A 26,199-nucleotide genomic window follows, 5' to 3' on the forward strand; every position below is an offset into this window, starting at 1 on the left:
CTGGTTCTTTTGACAGAAGTTTATAAAATAAACAAAAACTCTGAAATTAATTTCCTGTTCATCATGTTGTCTAACTAACAAAGGACATATAGGATAATATTGCCCATGCTGAACAGTTCCCAAAATTATAACAATTTCAGTAACAAAGTAGTGATAATAATGCTTGGAATCATGGGAAATATTGATTGCCTGTGACTACTAGAATATTTATAAAACCACTTGTAAACAAGTTGTTTTTCCAGTATGAAGTTAGAACTGTCTATCTCAAAGTTAATTCCTAATTTTTTCTCTTAACAGAAACTAAAAGGTAGTAAATGTTGCTATAGAAATACAAAGCCACAAAGTGTGATGATTTGCATAACAATAAAAACATCAAAGGAACCAATGCAAAAATTTTCCTACAGCAGGACAAAAAATAGATGACTGAAGGGGAGTAGAGAAGAGATTCAAATCCTTAGTTTTCCCTTTACAAATAATAAGTAACTTCTACTTGCTTTTAATCATATTCCTTATTTATACTAGACTTGCCCCCCTTCAATTGTTCTATTGATAATTTTTTCTTTTTTTTTTTTACATTAATGTTATCTCCTAACAATTCTTCCTATTCATGGAATCCCAATCTTGCAACATATAAGTATAACTAAGCAAAATTAATCAACACACTAGTCATTTCTTCGAATGTGTTTTTAATGCATATGATCTACCTATTCTTTGCCAGGAGGTATACTTCACCATCAGTCCTCTGAAGAAAAAAATAGTCATTACATTAATGAGAGTTCTAAAGTCTTTCAATGTTGTTTTAGTTTACATTGTTTACACCAGGCTTCTTCACTGAAAACTGTTCTAACAATGAGCCATTAAAAACAAACATGCTGTGGCTATTAGCTACCTTAATTTGGGTTGGGTCCTAGGAATATAAAGAGAAAAAATGCCTATTATGTTCTAATTCTAAATCAAACTCTGGGCAATTTAAGAATTAATAAACCAACAAATATTTCTTAAACACCTAGTGTGTGCCCTGAAATACAAAGTAAAGCAAAAAACAGTACCTTCTCTCAAGAAGCTCATGATCTAATATGAAAGACAATATGCAAACAACTACATACAGGATAAATTGAAGATAATCTCAGAGGGAAAGCTCTAAGAATAAGGAGGTCTGGAAAGGCTTCTTGTAGAGGGCAGGGCTTTAACTGCTACTAACTTGAAGCCAGGAAACAAGGAAGATAAGGAGGGAGTTCCAGATATCCAGAGAATATGTCCAGGAGTCAAGAAACTTCGTGGAGTTAAGATATGAGATCAAGAAGTTTGGAAAATGGAGCTAAGATGGCAAAGATAGCAGGAGCTTTCTGAATCTCCTTTCAAACAATCATTACAAAGCGTCTCAAAAGGACAAAAATCAAAATCAAATGAGTAAAGGGGCTCTCCTTCTGGACACAACCTAAAAAGTAGGCAGTGTATGGGGATTTCCATGGTATAAGGGGGTAAGAAACTACACTTATCAAAGTGCAAGCTGATCACCCCTCCCCCATACCACCTACTGTGCCAGCGTCAGAGCACCAGAGGGACAATCTCCAAATTCTCAGGGTCTGGTTGAAAGTACCACAGACTTATCCCTGAGGGCAGTGTATGGCCTTGGCAGCAAGGCTTGGGTCCCTAGGCATAAGAGCAAGGAGCCTGGGTAGCCTGGAGATTGGGCAGACACAAAGCTGGCCACAACAGGGGCAGCAGGGACTGGAAAAACAGCCTCAGGGTAAAATGCTTTAAAGAAAGCTACACAAAGAACAACTTTCCCTCCTCACTCAGCCTTCTCAGATTGAAAAGGGAAGATACTACACCCAAGGCAAAGCAGACAAAAGCTAAGAAAGTGATGTCCACCAAAATATAGGAATCCCAATCCACTAGTAGCAAAAGGAATAAGCAGCAGCCAAAAAAAGCTTTTGACCTTGGATAATTTCTATAGAGAAAAAGAGCAAAATACAGAAGCAACAGCAGAGAATAACAAACAGCAAACACAGCCAAACTTTCCAAAAAAAAAAGAAAATTGGTCTCGAGGTCTTGAGGAACTCAAAAAGAAGTTCAATAACCAAATAAAAAAGATAGAAGAGGGCAGCTGGGTAGCTCAGTGGAGTGAGAGTCAGGCCTAGAGACAGGAGGTCCTAGGTTCAAACCTGGCCTCAGCCACTTCCCAGCTGTGTGACCCTGGGCAAGTCACTTGACCCCCCCATTGCCCACCCTTACCACTCTTCCACCTATGAGACAATACACCGAAGTACAAGGGTTTAAAAAAAAAAAAAAGATAGAAGAAAAATGGGAAGAAAAGTGGGAAAAAGAAATGAAAGTAATACAAAAAAGATTGGAAAGGAAGAAAACAGGGTGAATTACGAAGGGCTTTAAAATAAGCAAAACCAAGGATGTCATATTTTATCCTAGTCACTGAAGTATGTCAAATAGAGTGGTGATTATATCAACATCTTCCATTTTAGGAAGATCAAATTGACTGCTGAGTATAGGTTGAGGCAGGAAGACCAATCATAAGGCTATTACAAAAGTCCCAGTATGAAGATAATAAGGGCTTGTACCAAAATACAAGGCAGTTTCAGAGGAGGGAAGGGGGTCTATGTCAGAGATGTTAAGAAAGTACCTGATTGGATAGGGGAAAGTAAAGAATGGGAGAGAGGGAGGAGTGAGCTTGATTGACTAACTGGATAATCATGGTTAACAAAAATAAATAATGAGGGGGGCTTAGTGGATTGAGAGTCAGGCTTAGAGATGGGAGGTCCTAAACTCAAATCTGGCCTCAGCCACTTCCTAGTTGTATGGCCCTGGGCAAGTCACTTAACCCCCACTGCCCAGCACTTCCTGGTCTTGTACCACAGTATTGATTCTAAGACTGAAGGTAAGGGTTAAAAAAAATAATGAAAAGAATGTCCTTTCTCTTCTCTGCAGAGTAGCAGGGGACTACTAGGGTAGAATGCTATATACACTATTACACATGCTACTCTTATGCATATTTTGTTATGCAAAACTTTCTTAAGTGACATTTTTATCTGCTTTTCTTTTTTGAGAGTGTTGGAGGAATGGGAGTTATTTCCAAAAATGATTATGATGGGGGGGAAAAATAAAACTTTGTTGTTAAAGAGGGAGTAGAGGTAGGGAGAGAGCATATTACTAGAAAGAGACCTGCAGAGTACAGATCTGGATTTGAATCCACACTGACACATACCTCTGTTCTTCAGTATTTTCATCTGTAAAATGGGGGTGGATTATACTGACAAACACACTATGTAAGTCTGTGCTGTTCTGAAAAAAAATGCTTTACAAACTACAGAGGGAATCTTAGAATAGTGGATTAGAGATCTATAAAGCCCTGGTTCAATTCCCACTTGTGATAGGGCTGTGAAACTAGACAAGTAATTTAACATCAATACCCTAGGCAACCCCTAGAACCTTAAGTTACAGAATAATAAAGATATGCACTGACAAAGAAAGTTTCTCCAACAGATAAAGAGTTTCACTGATGTAGACCAAAATAATATAGATATCTGAGCTCTTAATATAGTAAAACACTATAATTTTCATATGTCCTCTATCATGGCATAAGCAATATGGAAATATGTATTACATGAAAATACAGGTATAACCTCTATCAGACTATTCACCATCTGTGGAAGAGGAGAGAAAAAGAGAAAAATCTGAATTTTAAAACGTCAAACGGTGTTTCTACATAACTAAGAAAATTTAATGTTCCCAAACCAAGGTCATTTCACAGTAATATCACATTTTACCAAACATAGATCATAGAACTTTAAATATCATTTATATCATCTGCAAAATAAGAAAAACATATATCTATAGGATCTAACCCACAAGATTGCTGTCAGGTTCAAATGAGAATTATTCAAAGAGCTATGGAAACTTTAAACCACTATATAAATATCAGTAGTTCTACTATTAGATTACTACTATATTTTTATTACTGTTACTAGTACTAGTATAATTATCACTATAAAATTAATTGCCTTCTGCCACTAGTTTTAGCTAATATGTTGTTTGAGACAATCAATTAATATTAGTTGGGATGTTCCTGAATTATAATCCAAGAACATCTAAATTATATAATTCTCTAACATCTTTTCCTTTTCTTGCTTCATTTTTTACTAAAATGTTTTCAGTATTTTCCCCTGCCATTTCCTACTTTCCTTTTTCTTTGCTTCTCATTTCTTCTGACCCCCCACAAAAAAAAACCCAAAATATTACTTCTACTATAATACCGACTACTACTAAAAAAGGGGGAAAGGATCTACTTGTACAAAAATATTTATAGTTGCTCTTTTTGTGGTGGCAAAGAATTGGAAATTAAAAGGATGTCCAATTAGGGAATGGCTGAGCAAATCTTGGTTATATGATTATGGAATACTATCGTACTGTAAGCAATGATGAACAGCATGATTTCAGAAAGAGCTGGAAAGACCTTCATGGACAGATGCAGAGTGAAATACAATATAAACTCCTAAGTCTTTCTTTTAAGTAATTATGAAAGATGTCTTTATCTATCCTGAGACAGTGATCAGAAGTTTTGATTCCTTAGTAAAATGTATCTGATCAAGGGCACACTGTATCTACTTTAGTTAGGCAAAACTTCCTTTTAAACTTGTGTCCCATAATTGGCAAGATAAGCCTCAAGTAAGTCAACAATTTTGTTTCTTGCTACAGTTGACATTAAAGTAGTTATATCAAAAAAATCTTACATTGTCATTGGGTTATTTGTAAATGAACTAAAGTTGATCCATTGTAGCCATTTCACTACCTCATTCAGAAAACTCCAATAGCTCCCTTTGACCTCCAGATAAACTCCTTTGATTTGCATTTAAAATCTTTCAAAATCCACTTCCCTTTATCAGAAATGGTGGTTCATGATGCAGATTTTTCAAAACTGATTTTGCTTACTTTTTCCTCTTCTATTAAAAAAAATAGAATAAAAGAGGAATGGCTATAAGGAATGGCTCTCTGGAAGGGGAGAAGGAAGGATTTGGAGGAAAATAGACAATGTAAAAGTAAAAGATATCAATAAAAATCTATTTAAAAATAAGATCTTTTACAACCTAGTCTCAACACTCTTTTTCATTCTTGTGACACATTACTTTTCCTCCATGAACACTGTAGTCCAGCCAAATTGGTCTTTCTGCTGTCTTAATAGGTTGTACTCTCATCTTTATACTTTTTCATGGCCTACCCTTCATGACTGGAATTAATTCCTTCCTCATCTTCACCTCTCAGAATAGGTACAGTAAATTTCTTTAAAGCCCAAGTATCATCTTCTATATGCTAATATGTGCCTTTCCCTAAAAATCATTTGGTATCTATTTTATATATAGCTATACTTGTAACATGTCAGGCAGCAACAAAGCACTTATTATGTGCCTACTATGTTTCAGGCACAGAGAATAAAAAGTAAGGCAAAAAACAGTCCCTACTCTCAAACAAGATGCAAACAAGTTATATACAGAACAAATAGGAGATAATCTCAGAGGAAAGGCTTAAGGAGGACTAGGAATGACTTCTTGAGGAAGGGAGATACCATATGAGATTTGAATGAAACAAAGGAAGCCAACAGGAGGGAGTGCATTCCACACATGGGAGGATAGCTACAGCCAATGTAAATTCTAAATCTGGAAACTGAATTCAAGAAATAGGAAAAAGAGGTCAGTCTCACTGGACTACACAGTTATAACGGACTTTAAAAGTTAAATCAAGGATTGTATAGTTGATCCTGGAGGCAATAAGGAGTAGCTGAAATTTAGTGAATAGGGCAGCAACAAGTATGGTCAGACCTGCATTTTACAAAGATCAACTTGACATATTTTCAGACATAAGCTGTAAGTTCATTTAGGGTAGATTATTTTCATTTTTATGTGGTCAAAGGGGTCTGGTTTTGTGTGACCCTGAGCAAGTCACTAAACCTTGATTGCCTAGCCCTTGCTGCTCTTTTTTCTTATTATTGATACTAAGACAGAAGGCAAAGGTTTAAAAAAAAGGAACAGAGCCTGGCACAAAATGTTATCAATGATTGCTTACTGATTAACTAAACAAAATGTACAAGTAAAAACCTCATTAAACAAAATTCTCATAATTTGGATCTAAAACGTTTCAAGAATTTAAAAACTCCACTAATGTCCTACCTCCAAGTGCCTAGAGGAAACTCCAAATTGAAGGTTATGACAACAGATTGCAATTTCTGGCATATCCTGCCCAAGCTCTAAAGTTATAAGCAGAACAAGCTTGTTGACAGAAAGTTTGATGTCCAAGGACCAATCTAGCTAAGATGGAAAGGTAATAAATTTTTCTACCAAAGCATCTCTTAAATACCAGCTATACTGATACAGAAGGGCTATAATCTTGTGTTGGGAGAGGAAATATCCACAATAATAGAATTACAAATCCTTGAAGTACAGAAAGCCATAACATATCTTTTCTTTAGGGATTATGCTAACTAAAAAATACATTTGAACAGTAACTATACACCAAATGACAAAATCATTAAAAGGGAGCCAAACTGGTTAACTACAAAGCCAATAATCATCCAAGAAATGAAATTAAGCAGGGAACACTAATACACTGTTAGTGGAACTGTGAACTGAACCAACAAGTTTGGAGAGCAATATGGAATTTTGCCCAGAGTATATATAACCTTAGACCCAGCTATACCACTGTTGGGTCTATATTCCAAGATTATCAGAGAAAAAGGAAAAGAACACAGCTGTTCTAAAATACTTATAGTAGCTCTCTTTATGGTGGCAAAGAACTGGAAAATGAGGGGATTCCCCATCAAATAGGGAATGGCTAAAGGTGTGATATATCATTGTGACAGAATATTACTGCACCAGAAAAAAATAAGCAGGTTAATTAAAAATAGCACATGGAAGAACCTACATGAAATTATGAAAAGCACAAGTGGAGCCACAAGAACATTATAGACAGCTATAGAATTAATGTTTGAAGAATTAAATTGTGAATGTCCACCTGCAGAAAAAGAACAAATAAATAGAAACATGAAAGACACATACATTATTTTTTTTGTCAAGTGATGTCTCTCTAGTGTAGGGAGAGGAGAGGAGAAAGGGAGATGCCTGAGTATTTTAATGTAACCAACAAACAAGAAAAATTTTTTTAATTAAACATACCTCTCCTCTTAGGGACCACAAACTCAGAAATGCTGCCCACTACTGTCAGATGAAAACATTGCATTGATTATTTTTTACTTTATATTTGTTATTAGGAGGAGGATTAGAGGAAGAAAAGTATAAAGTTATATATTAGAGCAAAACTGATTTTTAAAAACAAATTTATGAACAAATATTTCAAGGATCCTAAAGTACTTTAGAAAGATAGCACTGGGAGACATAACTTTATGGCAGTCCCAAGGACCATCTAAAAAAGTTCTAGGGTAGTGAGAAAAGGGGAAGGGGGAGGGTTGAACACTCAGACCAGGACAACCAGTTCAAGCCCAAGAGCTTCTAGTACTGAACTGCCAGAGAGGTCCTGGAAGATCCAGCATTCTAAAGTATAAAAGTTGCCATTGGGAGGGGGAGGAGAGAAGCCTAACTTCTTTAGTAGAGATGAATTAAAGAGCATAAGGGACAAAAGGGAACAGCAGAGATCTGATCCTCTCACTCCCCTCCAAAAAGTCCAACAGAGTAGAGACTAGCCCTTGCACAAAGTCCCTATTCAGGAACTAAAACAAGAAAAATGAGTAAATCAAATAAAACATCGATAAGTATTAAAAAATATTGCTAACTCCATAATAAATGTAAGCAGAAACTTGAGGGGGAAATGGGTTTTCCACAAGGGTTATATGTACCTAGATGAAATATAAAATTAAATCCCTTAAGGAAAGAATTGGAAGGGGAATAAGCAGCTTAGGAAAAAAAGACAAGAAATGAATTTTCTGGAAAACTAAGATAGACTCAATAGAAATCAATTAAAGAAATATTGGAACAAAATTTAAAAGCTGAAAAAAATACAAAATAAGATACATATTAAAAAACAACTGACTTGGAAAAACAAGTTGAATTTATTTAAGAACCACTGGACTTCCCAAAAACTATTGAGTTTTTTAAAATCTCAAATAATCACTTTCAAGATGAAATCACAAATGTAAACTTCAATAATCTAGTAGAACCAGGGGACAAAGTGAATATAGAAAAAAAATCCACTAATCATCATCTGGAAGGAACCCCAAAAAGAAGTCCTAGGAATGATATAGCCAAAATACAGGGATCCTACGTGAAAGAAAAAATATTGTTAAGTGTCTTGGAAGAAGCAGTCTCAAAGAACTATAATTAGGGTCACAAAAGCTTTGGCAGCTTCTTCTTCTAAAATAACCAATCATAATAATAAAATCATTGTATATTTGTGAAGCACTTTACAAATATCTCATTTGATCCCCACTAAAACCTAAAAAAGAGGTATTATTATCCTCATTTTATAACTATGGAATTTGAAGAAAGCAAATAAAGTAACTTGCTCAAAGCTACATGGCTAGTATCTGAGATGGGATTTGAACTCAGGTCTTCTTGTTCAGGTCCTGCTATATTATATCATTTAGTTTCCCCAAAAAGAAAACAAGACAAAAAAAAGAAAGAAAAAAGAAAGGACCTGAGAATACAAAATTCCAAAAGGCAAAAAATTAAAGAGTTAAATATAAAATCACTTGTCCTGTAAAGTAAAGGGGGGCTATAGGAGGAATCTTTAATGGAACAAGTGTTTCTGACAAAAAGAACAAAGCTGAGAAGGAGCTTTGAAACACAAATACCAGAGTCCTGAGCAACCTAGAAAGATAAATTTACTTAATCAATCTGAAGAGACTATATGATGACTGTGTTAACATTTAATTTGGGGTTAGGGGAAGAGAAAAAAACAAATGTCCCTTTAGAACCTTAAAAGGCTTCAAAAGATACTGAAGGAAATGAATGAGAAAAATAGGGTTTCTAAAAGTGGACTGTTTCTGTTCTAAGTTTTAGGAAGGGAAAGAGTAAAAGAAAGAAATACAATAGAGCAGAAAGGAAAAAGTAAGGAACTTGCTATTTCACAAAACTGGACTATGCAAACATAGAGAGGAGGGGTGAGCAATGAGGGCATCAAATGCACCTTATCTAGACATCTTATCTGAAATGGAAAAAAGGAAAGTTGAATATACAAACCTAATTTGGCATAGAAATAGACCAAACTCAACAGAGAAACAAGGGGAGGAAAGTAAAGAGAAACAAGGAGTATGATATATAATATTGAGCAGGGAATAATGAACTTCCTGATCCTGAAAAGCAGGTATTAAAAAGGGGAGGAAATGCCTGAGGTTCCTTTTTAGACAAATGAAGAGTGGCTGAACAAACTGTAATATGTGGATATTACAGAACATTATTTTGCCTGAAACAATAAGAGATGATTTCAGAGAATCCTGAGAGCGAAAGTGAAGTGAGCAAGCAAAACTAGAACAATTCATACAAAGACAAAATTGTGAAGAAAAACTATGAAAGATTTAACTGATCAAAGCACTGAACAGCCATTTCTACAGATTACTCATGCTACCCACTCCCTGAGAAAGAAGTGATGGATACAAGGTACAAAGATATTCATTTTTGGATATAGACACTGTGGGAAGACATGGTTGGAATTACTTTTCCTTAACTTCACTAATTTTTGACAAGGGTTTTCTCTTTCTTCATTTTTAATTGGGGAAGAATAAGGTGTGGTCCAAGCAATAGTGATTAAAAAAAAAAAAAAAGAGGACCACTGTAACATCTTTCACAATATACACAAAAGGAAATTGAGGAAAAACACAGACAAGTACAACTTTTAAAGTAACATAGAATTTACAATTATGTTATAATTTTTTTTTAAAGCAAGCAGTATGAAAAGGAGATTCTTCTACTATTCATATAGAAAATCATTTCACCTCTGAGCATTGGAGCATAGTTCACTACATGTGCATTCTTGGACCTTGAATGAGAATAATCTAAATTCCTACCTAAATTCAAATCTCACCTCTGACACAATCTTTGTGACCATGGACTGACTTACAACTCAAATTCAATCTGAACTCTTATCTTCTGCAAAGTGGAGATCATAATATTGGGAAGCCTACCTCATAGCATCTCTATAAGGCTCAAATGAGAAAATGTACATCAAGTGTCTTGAGTTCTGTATGTGAGGGTATTAAAACTACCATTGTTCACTGCTCTATCAAAGAGAAATAACAATTTGTAATATATATTCAAAGGGTTATCTTGAGTAACTTTGTAAAACATGTAACTGAATATATAATTTAACTTTTCAATGGCTGAGCTAATTCTATAGAATCATAAATTTTCTATATGCAGGAGTCAATCGGGAGACCTAGGTTCTATTCTCAGCTCTGCCACTATCATTATTTTGCTCTATGAACCTAGGTACCTCTCTGAGCCTGTTTGTTTACTCGTTAAAGGGTTGCACAAGAGATGAACTCTAAAATGCCATCCACTTCTAATGCTTGATGACTTTATGACACATTACTAATAATTCTTCATTCATTTTAACCATATCAAAGAGCATTTGTATGATACAATAGTTTGAATTGTTTAGTATCAGAAAAACAAATTTTAAAATTCTATTAACATTTTTTCACTCATTTAAATTGACCTATCCCCAATTACTACAAATTAATGTTTTTCCTCCATTATTCAGAGGTTAGTTCAACTTTATACTTGTGTTTACCAGATAATGGAAGTTTTAACTAAAACTTTCAATTAGTCTTTTGTCATAAATCATATAATTAATTTGCTTAGACCAAGCAAAGGGAAGATTTTCCTCCCATTTATTAAGTAATACTTGTTACATTGATATCACTATCAATCAATGCTAGTAATAGTGACATCAAGGGAGATAGATACAAATGAAATAAAAAAAATTCTAATGAGAAAAAAGGACAAGTATATATTTAAAAACACAAAAAAAATACAGAAATAAATTTAAATTAACACAACATATAAATACTATAGAGAAGTAGTCATCAGAGTAGGGGGTAATTAAGGAAGCTAATGAAGATGACAACTATTTTTGAGAAAAAAGGCATAGACCAGTGGTTCCCAAACTTTTTCGGCCTACCAGCCCCTTTCCAGAAAAAAATATTACTTAGCACCCCCTGTCACACACTATCACCTCCCCCTTACAGTTATTCACCATCCCCAAATGCACCTGTAGCCATCACTGCCCCCCTGGATTGCTGTAGCACCCACGGGGGGGGGGGGTGGCATCCACTGGGAATCACTGGCATAAGATTAACAGGGAGAAAGAAAATCAGGAATAGCATATGCAAAACCACAGAAATGGGAACAAGCAAATTAAGCATGAGTAAGAGGCAAGTAGTGCTATTTGAAGTAGATGGTTATATGAAATTAAGATTCTATAATGGTGAAAAACCTACAAGTTCATATAAAGGATTTTCCACTCAACATTTATGTGAACTTGGTATGTAACAAAAGGCTATTAAAAGTTTTCTGGATGAGTTGATATAAATTATTTTCATATGACATAATTTTCCAATAATTATTAGTTAACATTATTCAAGTCATTTGATACAGGTATCTGTAGACTAATAATAGTTGCCATTTATATAGCACTGTAAGGTTTGCAGAGCACTTTACAAATATTATCTCATTTGATCCTTACAATAATTCTAGAAGGTAGGCACTAGTATTATTTCCATTAACAAATGAAGAAGTAGAGATTAAATGGCTTGCCCAGAGTCATTCTTCTATTAAAGAGTCTAGAGCAGAACCTACTGTACCAACCAGGTGCCTATATCTTTTTTTTTTTTTTTTTTTTAAATTTTAAACCCTTAACTTCTGTGTATTGACTTATAGGTGGAAGAGTGGTAAGGGTAGGCAATAGGGGTCAAGTGACTTGCCCAGGGTCACACAGCTGGGAAGTGTCTGAGGCCGGATTTGAACCTAGGACCTCCAGTCTCTAGGCCTGGCTCTCAATCCACTGAGCTACCCAGCTGCCCCCCCACCTTTTTTTTTCTTTTAAGAAAGATAGAAATAAATATGCTGGGTTTTAAGAAAGCTCAATATAAGATCCAAATGTAACCATTCAAATTACAACAGAAATCACACAGAAGGATTTTCACACAATAGTTGTGAATTTATTCATGGATCATTAAGTAATTAAGACTTTGGGGAAAGGGCTAAAGAGAAAGAAATGTGTTAGAAATTGTGACCAAGAGAAGAAAAAGTTGAATACAAAAATCAATTCAGGTAACTAAATTGAAATTTGTATACCCACACATTTAATATACACACACATATATACACACACACACATATATATACACACACATATATATATTTATCTGTAGACTAATAACAGTTGTATATAATACACACACACCCATTCAATAGCAACAAATTAAGTTTTATATTAATTACATATTTGTAAGTACATAAAGGAATATGGCTTACCCTTTCATTTAACTTTTTACCTCACATAATATCATCTTAATTTCTCCTCAAGTGGTTCAATTAGCAACTCAAGAAAACTTAAATTCCTGATATACAGAAATACAAGAAAATCTTCAAAATATTTCTGTTCTTAGAAGAAAGTTGAATGGAAATCTTTCTTGTCATTTTTAGCTAAACACAAGTAGAAATTAATTTGAATATTGATTACACTCTTAAAACTAAATGACAGAAGATATTACTAATAGAAAATCTCAGAATTGGATTCCTCCCCCCCCTCCACCATTGGAATTTCATATTAAATTGAGGTCCTTTGTACTAATTTACTACATTCACTTTTATGGTCTCATTTTTTTCTGTGATCCATAAAACTAAAGTATTAATATAGAATTTCAAGTGCTTAGAAAAATCCTCTTGAATGTTAAGAAATATAAGTTGCTACTTTTAATAATACAAATATTACATTATTAAAATTGAGCAGAAATGACACTGTAATCTAATAAACTTTCAAAAAATATGAACTTTCAAGATGGCAAACCACTATATAAAATGGTGTATATTTATATTATAACATTAAATACCCAAAAGGATCCCTTTAAACAGGAGCTTCAGATGATACATATTCAGAATACTCTATGTCAAAAAAGTATATCCAATCCCACCTCTGTGAAAAATTCTTAATTATTTCAGAATTTTTCTGTTGCTATGGTTGTTGTCATCATTCAGTTTGATTAAATAAATGTCACTAAAGAGTTCAAACCAAATGTATTTGGTATTTTGATATTTTTCTTACACATGCAATAGTCATATAGCCTTTCTCCCTAATTAAAATTAAACTTGGTTTAACTAGGGTCTCTCACAAGACTTAAAAGATAAGCATATGGGTGTGATCATCTAACTTCAAGAAACAAAAATCTGATTTACAAAACAGTTAAAGACACAAGTTATATAACTACAAGATACTCTTTATAGAAATAGATTTAAATAAGGAAAGAGATGTTCACTGTTCATGATTGGTGATACTACAGAAATTTAAATATGTACTGCCATCTAAGCAAACAAAAAGGCTACTCTATTAAACCAAGACCAAAAATTGCAAATGGAACAAAAAGGCAAAACATTTAAAGAGAAATGATGAATAGCAGGACTTTTTTTTTTTAAACAGAGCATTATCAGAGCTCAATCTATATACTATAATCATCAAAAGCTATTTTATATTGGTCAAAAAAGAAAAAAGTTAATCAATGGAACAGATCAGGTAAAAAAGACCCTGAAGGAATTGGCTATAGCAACCTGGCATTTAGCAAATCCAAGGATGCCAATTCTTCTAGTTAACAAAAAATAATTGGGGGGGGGAGAAAGAGGGGTTGGAAGAAATTAGATTTAGACCAAAATCTTAAAACCAAATACCAGTACTTTAAAACATAAATGAATACATAACCTAAAAGATCTTGATCACTGAAAAAAATTAAAGAGAATGGAAAGAGGTACCTCATACAACTATGGCTAAGGAGAGAAATTTTAACATGCGAGATGATAAAACAGACCATTTTGATTACAAAAAAAATTGAAAGTTTTTCCACAAATAAAATCAATGCAGGTAGGATCAGAAAAGAAATTATTAATTGGAGGGAGAATAGTTACAGCAAATATTTCAGACAAAAATATTATGTCCAAAATTAAACAGGGAATTGATACAAATATACAAGAACAAGAGCCATTCCCCAATAGAAAAGTGGTAAGAAAGGATACGAATAGGCAGTCTGCATTTCTCCTTTTGAAAACTATCAATGACAATGTGAAACAATATTCCCAATATTGGATAACAATAAAAATGAAAATTTAAACAATTCTGAGGTAACTCCTCACAGCCATCATATTAGCAAGGTTGACAAAAAATAAAAATGATAAATATTAAAGGGGATGTGGGAAGAGAAGTACACTTATGAACTGGTCCAACTACAGGTATTTTAGGAAAAAATTTGGATTTTTACTTAACTATATATACTCTTTGAACCAGGGATATACTGAGCATATATTTCAAAAAAGTCAAATAGAGAAAGATCCCATATATCTAAAAAAATTTTAGTAGTAAAGATTGACTATAGAGGCAGAATGAGGTACACATTTACAAGCATTCTTTTTTGTTACCTGTTTGTCTATCTCTATTTATAAAGGAAAGTTCCACTATGAAGTGAGAGGAAAACATTGGGAAACGATAAAAAAAAAAAAAAGAGAGGAGTAACTTCATTTTAAAGAAAATAATTAGTAAGAGATAACTTATATTACAAAAAGAAGTTTTTGCAAAGCCACTAATCAACACTAAAATTAATCCTAAAATAATGAGTTTTCTATAGCAGCTAGACTAATGAGGAAAATAAGTACCATAATTCCCCTTGGTAACCTATTCCAGTTGTGTAAGTCACTTAAACTGAGTTTGGAATTTCTCAACATTAAAATAACCATACCCTACACCTCAACAAGTAATTTCTAAGCAACGAACTAAATAAATATGAGTTAATATTTCAATAGTAATTACTTACATTATTCTTTTAGTGAACTTCCCTGATATATTTACAATATGGTATGACTTACAGGCAACTACCATAGTACATATTTCTTGTGCAAAAACAAGTGATTTATGATTCTCACATAAGAGCAGATTTGACAGACATGAGAAAAGGAAAATGTTACTCAATGAAGTGAAATTTACTTTTCAATATCCTATATCAAGAACCAGCTTGATGAAAATTAAAGGGACAAATAAAAGGTCTCATACCTGGGTTTTAAGGATATGCTAACAATATTGCACATTTAAAAATCTGGAATGTTTAATGGGCCAAAAGCTCAATAATAATTTTTAAAAATCTTTACACCTTTACACCTTTTATATCCTTTGCTATCTTTTTTCATGCTGGCCACCCCTCTAGTTTAGACCCCCTTATTCCCTGTAATGTGAATTATAGCAATAAACTCTATTCCTAAACTGAATATAGCACTCCTAATCAATAAGCTTTAGTTAACAGCCATACAAAATCCCAACAACCTTATTTTGCATTGCTTACTCATACACTCTTGCATTTAGGCAATTTTTCAGGTCTATGTTTTTTAGAAATAACAGTCCATCTCCTAACCTTTCTTCACCTCAGCTTCTTAGAATCCCTAATTTCTTTCAGAGATCAGCTCAAAAGTCATCTCCTATATGAAACCCTCTGGATTTCCTCAACTGCTAGTACCTATCCCTCACTCCACCAAAATTACCTTGAATTTACTTTATGTATATATTTACTTGTATGTGCATGATGCTTTTTTCCCCAGAGAATGAAAGCTCCTTGAAGGCAGTGACTTTCCTTTTTTCATCCTCAGAACCTAACACCCTGACAAGCACATCATAGTCTTTAGTAAATTCCTAATAGAGCAATTAAAGAAGAGTGAAATATAATAGCATTCTGGAGTCCAATTGTGGGAGCTACATTTAAGAAGGTCAGAGACCATATGGCCTATATGCTAAGAATTGTGGAGAGAGGAGATGAGCTTAAAATCATGCTATAGAAGCTTGACCTGGGGGATCTAATTTGGAGGACAATTTTGGGGAAAACATCACTCTTCCCTTGCCTCCCCAATCTCAAATTACCTGAAGAGTTATCATATAAAAGAGGGATTAGATGTATTTCTTTTTGCCTCCAGAGACAAAACTAGATACACTGGTTGAGAGGCAGATTTTGCATAAATGAAAAACAATTAGATCTGTCCAAATGTGAAAAAGGTTGTCTTTGAAGATAGGGAAATATCCCTCTCAAACCTCTGCTACAGATTTCATATAATTTTATAGTTAGAGCTGCAAGAAACATTAAGAGATAATCTAATCCAAAACTTTCATTTTATAAATGAAGAATATTGAAGAAGCATTTTTAGTCTTAGGGTACAAAAACTAAGGGAAAAACTCAGATGCTGAAGATAGGATGAAATGGTCAAAACAAATTTGTCTAAAGTCCAGAGTTGAAATAAATGACTTGCCCAGGGAATTACAGAGAAAGTGAGAAATGCTGATATTCAAAGCCTAATTTTCTGATATGATCAAAAGTCTTCTGATTCCAAATTCAATATTCTTTCCTCTACATATATATATTAAATATCACAGAAAAAGCACATCTAATGATATCAAAGTTTCTCTTTAAAATAATGTTAGAAAAGCAGTGCACCTTTTGCTTTAGTCAACTTTACTTCTTTAAATTTGAGTTACCAATAATTATATAAGGAACAGAGTGGCAGCCACTTATTGTCTTTGTCCATTGGAAATAAAACTAATAGGCTAATTTAAATTGTAGCACAATTGATTTAAGCCAGATATAAAAAAGGACTATTTTACAGCTGATACTTTATAGCATTAGAGTAGGTAAAATTGTCACATTTCCTCTCCAGGAAAACTCAAAGATTTCGGTAGCTGTTTTAATGTTGATAGAAAGTAAGTCAAGCTGGTGTAAGAAGCATTTTTAGTCTTAGGGTACAAAAACTAAGGAAAAAACTCAGATGCTAAAGATAGGATGAAATGGTCAAAACAAATTTGTCTAAGAACAGAACTAAGTATGTTAAAAATATCTTGCCCCACTACATTTTATCACCCCTCCAAACTTTTTTTTCTGCTGATATCCCCCCATACTCAAAGGCTTCATTCCCTTTCTCTGTCATTCCCATAGTAAAGCCAAGGGCAAGTTTTGCTGATTCTATCTCTATAGCCTCTTCAACCATGACCTCCTCTGTACTCTCACAAGAACTACCCTAACTGAAGCATGTAATACCTCTAGTCTGGACTATTGTCAATAGCCTTCTAAACTGCTCTGCTTTGTGTCCCCCCCCCTTTCTGATCTATCCTCCATAAAATTGCCAAAATTCTCTTCCAAAACACAACTCTATACCACTTCAGAGTTCACAAATCTTCAATAGCTCCCCAACTGACAAAAACTGAATCCTCATTCTGGTCTTCAAGACCCTCAAACAATGTCTCCAACTCACTTTTCTTCCAGTTTATTTCATATTACTTCCATTTTGGCTCCAACTAAACCAAACTACTACCTTTTCCCCAAACTTGGCAAACCAGTTCCTGTGCAAGTTCCTTCCTACCCTTTCAGAAGAAAGCCGTTTCTCCCTTTTTGCCTCTCAAAATCATTATCATTTTCTAAGGGTCTGCACAAGTGTCATATCCATAAAACTTTACACGATTCTCTACCATCACCACTATCCAATGTTGACCTTAGATTTACTTCTAATGTGTAGATGTTGTTACTCTACAGAACACTGACAGAAAAAAAATGACAAATACAAAGAACTTGGAGAAACCTGGGAAAGTTGGTATAACTGATGCAGAATTAACAGAACAATTTACACTACCATCCCAGTAAGGCAAATAATTGGAAAAAATTCAAAATTTACCAATGCAGAATCTAAATGTGACTTCAGAGGACTAATAGTGAATCTGGCCTCTTGGCAAATAGGATGAAGCATATATTTTCAAATATGAACAATGAATTGATTTTTTATATTTCCTAACTATATTCATTTTACAAATGAGAATTTGTCTAATGGTAGAAGCATGGAAAAAGGACAATAATGAGGAGGAAGGGAAGAAGAGGGGGGAGGGGAGCAACACCAAAATTTTAAAAAGAAAACTTTTTTTTTTAAGTTTCTAAAATTATAGATTGGCATCTTGGTGCAAGGGGAAGAAAATAGTAGAAAATAGTAGGCCTGAAACTCAGAAGACTCAGATAACTAGTACTATCACTATTAACTAGCTTGTTGATCCTGGGCAAATCTCATTTTCAGATCAGTGCATATTTTGTAAAATATAGTGAATGGATTAAATTTCTAAGTTCCTTCCCCAACTCTGAAATTGTATGACTCTATACACTATTTGTGTCATACTATGCTGTTCACTGGGGTGTTAAAGAATGCTATCATAGAGCCTCAGAAATTTTAATCAGCTGATTAACCACTTTTGTAAACTTTAATGGACTCCCCTAGAATGCATCACTAGGAAGAATTAAATTCTGTACTGGTATTAAGGAATACAGCAAGAATAAGCCCTGATTCGGTCTTCTGACTTGGAGCCAATGCACAGTATTGACTCCAAGACAGAAGGTAAGGGTTTAATTAAAAAAAGGGAGGAGGGAGGGGAGGCAGCTGGGTAGCTCAGTGGAATGAGAGTCAGGCCTAGAGATGGGAGGTCCTAGGTTCAAATCTGACTTCAAGACACTTCCCAGCTGTGTGACCCTGGGCAAGTCACTTGACCCCCACAGCCTACCCTTACCACTCTTCTGACTTGGAGCCAATACACAGCATTGTGTATTGTAACTTGGTTAAACTATTTTAATCACTTATTTTTTCAAACAAATTTTAAAAAAATTCCCCATTACCCTCAACAAAACTGCACAAAAGTTCATGATATATGGTATGCTGTATGTAAAACACTTAAAAAAGGCTGAAGATTAGCTACTGAATACTTTTCCTTTTGACTTATGTTTCAATCATGTTTAAGAAATACAGACAAATCAAAAAAATTTAAGTACAAGAATTATGTTCTGACTATACTACATTTAAGATACATTTAAGTCTGACTCCTTCAGACCTCTGTTTGGTCTATGAAATTAAAAACTGTCTTTTTAGTAGGTAAGCTAACAATATTCCAAATGAAAACTAGTTCTAAATTTTAGGAAAAGCCTATTTGACAATCTATTTAAAAAACTACCAAATCTCAATTATATACACTTATAATGAGAACATTACTGTGAAAGTCAAACAATCTTAAACAATTGGGTCAAGGGTATAGGAAAATGGCCCATGACCCCCAAACTAGCCATGTGATGCACAGGGAAAACAAATACAAAAATACACAAAAATTCTTAAACCCAGGTCTTTCCTCCCTAGTTACTTCATTCACTTGTGATAATTACATTATTGACATCTGCTCAAGTACTCTATTGTTTGGGACTTACAAATACTGACTCCAAACTTCCCCTGACAACAAAGGCCCATCTTTTGCAATACATATGATTTATCAGTGTTCCTTTATAGCGTCAACCTTTAACACCAGATACTCTAGACAACTAAAGATAAGCTGAAACACAAGGGAAATGAACAGGCATAGTGATGTATGTGGGTAAGCTACAACATATAACTAGCAACTCCAAAGAAGAAGAGTAAGAATGTCATAAAATAATTCTATTACAGGAGATAGACTAAAAGATTGGAATGGGATAGACCTCTACTAAGATTAAATCAAAGAATATGGGTAAGCCACCTGTGAACTTTTAGAAGGACAATGGACCATATAAAATGTCTAGGTATGGAGGGCTGGCAATCACTGGAGGAGCTCTCAAATCAATGGAGTCACAAATCTATTTGAGTATTAACTATATATTTCAAATAATCAATATATGTAAGTTTCTGGAGATGAAGCACTCTTTCTTTGTATCTTACTCAATAGTTAACAAATGTTTGTTGAATTAGTATGAAAAATGAGATTTACCAAAGTATTTTATTTACAACAGGCTTTCTTGGATCAGAATCTTAAAGAGTTGGAAGAGAAAGAAGTAATCAAGACTAACTCATACCTAAGTAGGAAATGCTCTCTGTAAACACCTCTAACAAGTATCTTCCAGCTTCCATTTAAAGACTTCTAGTGATGGGAAAAGGTGCCCCTTCTTGAAGTATTCCCTTATATTGAATTTTAACTTACCTCTACAAAATTTCTATTGCTTGTTCCTTCCCTCTGAGGCCCCCCCCCCAAAAAAAATCTAATCCCTCTTCCATATTGTGTAAATGGAATTAGTACCTAAAATTTTCCCTCTTACAATATGACAATCCCTGAAGAGAATTATAACTATGACCCTGTAAGTTTTTTGGATGTTGGCTCACACTTTTGACTCATACAGAGACTGCTTTCCAGAAAACCCTCATGCCACATGTCTTTTTAAAATTTCATGAACTATTTGTCCCTGCTGTTTCCTTCATCCTGTCCTGCTTCCATAACTTCTCTACCTGAATGACTGCTACTAGTATCACAAATTCAATTATGTCCAAAACTCGATGATCATTTTTTCCACTATGCCTAGCCCTCCTTCCAACTTACTATTTTCTCTGTAGTACCAGTCTCATGTTTTCCATGTTAATCTTGGGATTAGTCTTAATTGTTCCCTTCTAACTTCCAATTAATTACCAAATTCTATTGATTCTACCTCAGGAATCTCTGTCATCACTTCTTTTCAATTACCACTACTGTTCCTCATTTCATTACCACCATTCTAGACAAGTGAAGTAGCCTAAAAGGTCATCTCATCATCAATCTCTTCCCCCCTCCAAACTTATATTGCCATCAGACTGATCTTTTTGGAAATTATGATCATGTTACTTCAATATTGTGAAAGTCCCGGTTGTCAGGGACATCTATGAAGTTAGTATCTTCTACTCCAATATGCTTCCCAAGCTTTATATAAAACTAGACTAATGTGTAAGCTACACAATATAAGGTGGACAATACTGTGAAACATTTAAAGATGAGGCACTTCCATGTAGCAATTATCTGCCTCATTGTCACTCTGAAAGTCTCAAAAAAATAAAATGGTCAGTCTATCTATAAATCAAAGTCTTCCATGACTCCCTATTGTTCATCACATAAGAGTTCCAACTTCATTAGTTGGCATTCAAGACCTTCCTTAAAATCTGGATCCACTGATGCTGCTGCCTCAGTGGATAGAGAACCAGGCCTGGGCATAGGAGGTCCTTGGTTCAAATCTGGCCTCAGACATTTCCTCCTTGTGTGAGCCTGGACAAGCCATTTATCTCCAATTGCCTAGCCCTTACCTCTCTTCTCCTTCAAACAGTTACTTAGTATCAATTCTAAGACAGAATCTGGCTCTACCCTTACTTTTCAAGTTTGATTCATGTTATTACCATCCATCTACACTGTTAAATCCAGTGATTCTTAACCTAGGCTGCACGAAAATGTTTTTGGTTTTTTTTTTTAATGTTTTGTTAATTATTTCCTATTTTGCTTCCTTTTCAATACAATATATTTTACCTTATGACTTAAAAGTATTAATTATTCTGAGGGTCTATAGGTTTCATTCACCAGACTACCAAAGGGGTCCTTAGTTACACAATAAAGGTTAAAAACCTCGGTCCTAGTCAAATGCCTCCTTTCTGATCCTCAAACTTGCCCTGCACTCTCAAAGCTTCATGTCTTTCCATTTACACTATGTTCTTCCCTTTTCAGAAATGCTCTCCTTCCACTTGTAAAGTAGTATATAAAAATCCTTTTTACACATATCTTTAGAGAAACAAATCTATAACTTGTGTGGCACTTTTGGAACTAAAATGAAAAACTATTAAAAATAGCCTACTACTACAGCTAGCCCTTTTTTCTCAAGACTTCTCCCCTCTATATCTATTTCTGAAATATATTTCACTATTTCACAACAGTATGGTATTAAGTTGGTCTAATAAGTTCCATACTCCTTCCTGAAAAAAAGGTGGGCCAAGGCTTTTGGAGAATAAAAATGTATAAGACCTGACAAAATATACTGCAAAACATATAGCTTTTAAGTTAAAAAATTTATAACTGGAAAGGATCTTAAAGGTCATCTTGTCCAACTATTTCATTTTACAGATGAGGAAACTTAAGTCCCATGAGTTAAATGGCTTGCTCAAGTTCCCACAGGTGGTAAATGTCAGAACCAGGAGTCCAATCCAGGTCCTCTGATAGCAAATCCAGCATCCTTTAGAGATTAAACAATGTTGCCTCCTTAAAGTCCAAAGTAGTTCTTCAACATGTAATTTAGATTCTCCATCTGTTTCATGCTGTTCCCCCTTTTGTCACTTCATAATTAATTAGAACTTCTACCTTCAAAATTTAGTTAAAGTCCTACTTTTCTCCAAGAAACCTTCATTACCAACTCCTCGGTTATGGGGTCAGAGCAGGAATAACAGGTGGATAACCAGTGTTCTACCCAAGATTCTCTTCCCATCCAAAATAACCTGGGCTTTTGTCTATAAGCATTGCCTGTAAGATAGTACTTTGTTTTACAACTTTCTAATGTATTTATGTAATATTCCTCAACTGTAAGCTCCATGAGGGAAAAGACTATTGGATCTAAACTTTTTTTTAATCACTACCTATTGCAAATCCTTAATCTTTTTAAATAAATGAGCAGATTTTTTCATTTGGCCCTCACCTTATTCTGTCTCTTAGTATTATTTTTTTAGATGCTCATCTATGCTTGTAAATGAACCTGCTTGCAGAGAATAGCTTGTGCTTCTTTGTATATTCTACAGAACCTGGTGCAATGCTTTACATACAGCAGGATTTTAATGAATGCTAATTGATGCTACTAAAATGTTAGATTTGATTCTACACTAAAAAGGGATTAAAACTGATAGTGAAGAAGACCAAGATTATCTTCCTAAATTCAAAGTCATTGTAAAAGTTCTCTAGATTAGCTTGTCTCCTATTCTCAGATTCACAAAATATCAGAGCAATTGACCTTCAAGATTACACAGGCCTTGAGGATGAAGTCTTGTACCCACTGTTATATAGCTAACCAATACAAGAATAAGAGCCAGGACTCAAATTCAGGTTTTTTAACTCCAAACTTAGTGATCTTTCTAATAAAGAGTCCCCTTGCTCATGAAGCTTTCAAGTTCTTTCAGACAAAATTACTCAATATCCCCACCATTTTTCCAAATATAAATGTTCAATCTCTAAAACTTCACCTAAAGCTTATAATACACTCCTTACTCCAAGTTAGCCCCAATTCCCCCAATACACACATTAGATGCTTTTTCCAACTGTAAGAATGGTAATGGTAGTTCTCTCCAATTCACAGCCCTAGGTCTTTCTTCACTCCATCTCAAAAAATATATTTACCCTTTTGTTGGTGGATTCCAGTTTATTTTTTTAATAGTTGTTTATTTTTTTTTAATAAATATCCCTAACATCTTTGTCCATATCATTATTGCTGTGTCTCAAATTATTAGCTACTAGATAGAAAGGCTGTGTATGTTTAAGTTGCATTATAATAATATGTTATACACAACCCCACAGGAATAATATTAACTATGTCATTTAAGGTTTAAATGAAGGAAAAGAATAAATTAAATGAAATTAAATTTGGGTTATCTGCATTATTTATTAATAACATAATTAGTTTTGAATTTTCTTTTTTAATCTTCACAAAACACAGAAATCGTATTCATTTGTTCCTAGAGTTGGGCATAAAAAGGAAAAAAATTTTAAAAAGTAAAAATCTTTTTTCTGAGGAATTTTGCTGGGATTAGCATTATGTAGCTGAAAACATTTGGGTGTTTATATATGGAAAACTCTTTATGGCAGCTGTATTAACAGTTTATGCCCCTTTATACAATCAAGGCTTAAAGCAAACTAAAATACCACCAAAGCAAAAATCTGCTATTAACAGTTTGCATTAATGTTACTCAATTTGAGGGCACAATATTCCAAAGTTGATGTCTTTTTTGTTTTCCATTTAAAGACTTCATGTTCACATAGCAAAATTAAAAAGAAAAGAGGAAAAGATTCTACCTTAAGATTCATAAAAACATATCAAAGTCATCTACACCCTGCTTTTCTGTAAAGAAATGATTAAATTATGGTTTTCATGTTTCTTACAAGAAAAAAAAACAAAGGAAATAAAGATTTAGTATCAAAATAAACTCCAAGTCAATCAACTCGAAAATTTTATTAGCTAATTACTTGCGCCATTTCTCCCACTGGTTTATGTTTCTTTCCTTTAACTATTCAAGAACCTGTGCAAAAGAGCATTTGTCAAATTTCAATATTAGCAATATTAAATATTACATGCTATTTGAAAAAACTGGTTGGGGGATGGGGTACAAAAACAAAGAGGCAAGCTAAAGTTTTTGTTGCAAAGTATGCAGTTGTCTATGTTGTGTTAAAAGTTACATCAGATAACAAGTGTTTTCACAAACTGTTTCATTTCAGAGTGTATGTCTATAGGCATTTCTGCAACAACATAATTTAATTTAGTTTCACTTATAAAGTGATTTTCAGATGTTACTACTGAGATGAAAAGGTTTCATTTGAGAAAAATGTACTTATACTAGTAACTACAAGACAAATTTTTATTGTACAAAGAGATTTTCAAAAAGAGGAAATATGAAGTGTTCTCAGTTCAAACCTGTTAATGGGGAATATGGTAATGAGCACAGGTTAAAAAAAAAAAAGCAATGACAAAAAAATCTGAAGATATTATTACTTAAGGAAGCCTTCAAAGTTGTCCTAATGTTCTAAACATGGTTTTACGATGAGATATTCTGAATCACAATTAATTTTTCTCCAAGTTCTATTAAATTTAAACAGATGGCTACTTTGTTTTTAAAATAACCGAAATTAAAATCAAAGATGAAGCTTAATTCTTAAATGAGCATTTGGGCTTGCATAAATTTATTTAAAACTATCCCTAAGAGTTAGAAATATAAAATTAAATATATAATAACTTTTATGATATATTACTATTAAAGTTTTGGGTTTAGGGCAGTTGAAAGATGTAAGTGGATAGTTTCCAAAGTAACAATATTATCCCAGAAACAAGTTTGAATTTTTAAGGATTAAATGATCACTGTAGACTGCATGGCATAAAAAGTTTCTGAATTTCAATGGCTTAAAAGTGTAATTCCAACTATGAGATGATGTTGCTGCCTTGTAGATTCAGAAAATATTTCTAATATCAATCTTTCAACTTCGATATTTCTTTCCTTTAACAAGATGCAGTCCTGCCACTCACAGGTTTCAACACTCCGCAGCAGATACACTCATCTGATATCACCACACAAAATAAACACACTGCACCTTACTTTTTTTTTTCCTCCTTGGAAAAGTCATTTAGTTTCGAGAGACCCGTGCAAAGCTGTATCCTAGCAAATCAATCTGTATTGAAGTACCTTTTTCACTGCTTTCAACTTAACTCTCTTCCTTCAAACTGGGAAGAATTTTTCGAGATGATCAAGGTAAAGGTGGAACAAGAGTAAGTGAAGGTTTACTGGGAACAATTTTACGTGAAATCCCCTTGCAATATCTAACCAGATAAGAGGGTTCACTTCTCTTCGGAACCCCACCACCTCGGCCATCATTAACAACCCATTTATCAAGAGAAGATCCCAAAGCCTTTCGAGGAAGAAGCCCCCTCCCCCCCCCCCCCCCCCCGCTTCATCTGTGATCTGAAATGGCTACTCACCTTTGGCGTGGAAAGTGACAGGTAATTCAAAACAGGGTCCACCGATACTAAGTCTACCAACCTTACTGCAGGCTGGGCCTTCTCCCAATTCCCTGAAACCTACATTACATCTCGACCCTCAGAGACTCCCAGGACACTTTGCTTCGATCATATTCACTTCTTTCCCCTTCCCCTCCAACACTCCAACCCTTTACATTTTCAACCATCTCCCTCCGCCCCTTTACAGTCAACTACCCCCACCCCCAAAAAAGGCCCCCCGGTCCTCACCTGTATTGTCACTGGTTGAGAACCCAGGCGAGTTGAGTTTGGCTCGTTTGGGGTTGGGCGGTCCGTCCAGCAAGTTCTCAGCCATTTTAGCCGGCTCTCGAAAACAGCCCCGCGGGTGGGGGTAGGAGCTGCGAAGGGTCCGGGGCAATCAGGAGACAATCCGGAGCGAGGGGGGGGTG

The 26,199-nt window shown here is 34.4% G+C and overlaps 1 protein-coding gene across 1 annotated transcript in view; it reads right to left on the minus strand.

Annotated features, from left to right (window-relative positions):
• The window catches only part of LOC123231726 (CREB binding protein), a 180,254-nt gene extending 154,113 nt beyond the window's left edge, over window positions 1-26,141 (minus strand). The window contains exon 1 of the mRNA XM_044658032.1: window positions 26,021-26,141. Coding sequence (XP_044513967.1) covers window positions 26,021-26,105 — 85 coding nt within the window. The 5' untranslated portion in view covers window positions 26,106-26,141. The remainder of the gene's footprint in view (window positions 1-26,020) is intronic.
• Window positions 26,142-26,199: the final 58 nt, after the last annotated feature.

This window comes from Gracilinanus agilis, chromosome 1 (assembly GCF_016433145.1).
Source record: "Gracilinanus agilis isolate LMUSP501 chromosome 1, AgileGrace, whole genome shotgun sequence".
Lineage (NCBI taxonomy): Eukaryota > Metazoa > Chordata > Mammalia > Didelphimorphia > Didelphidae > Gracilinanus > Gracilinanus agilis.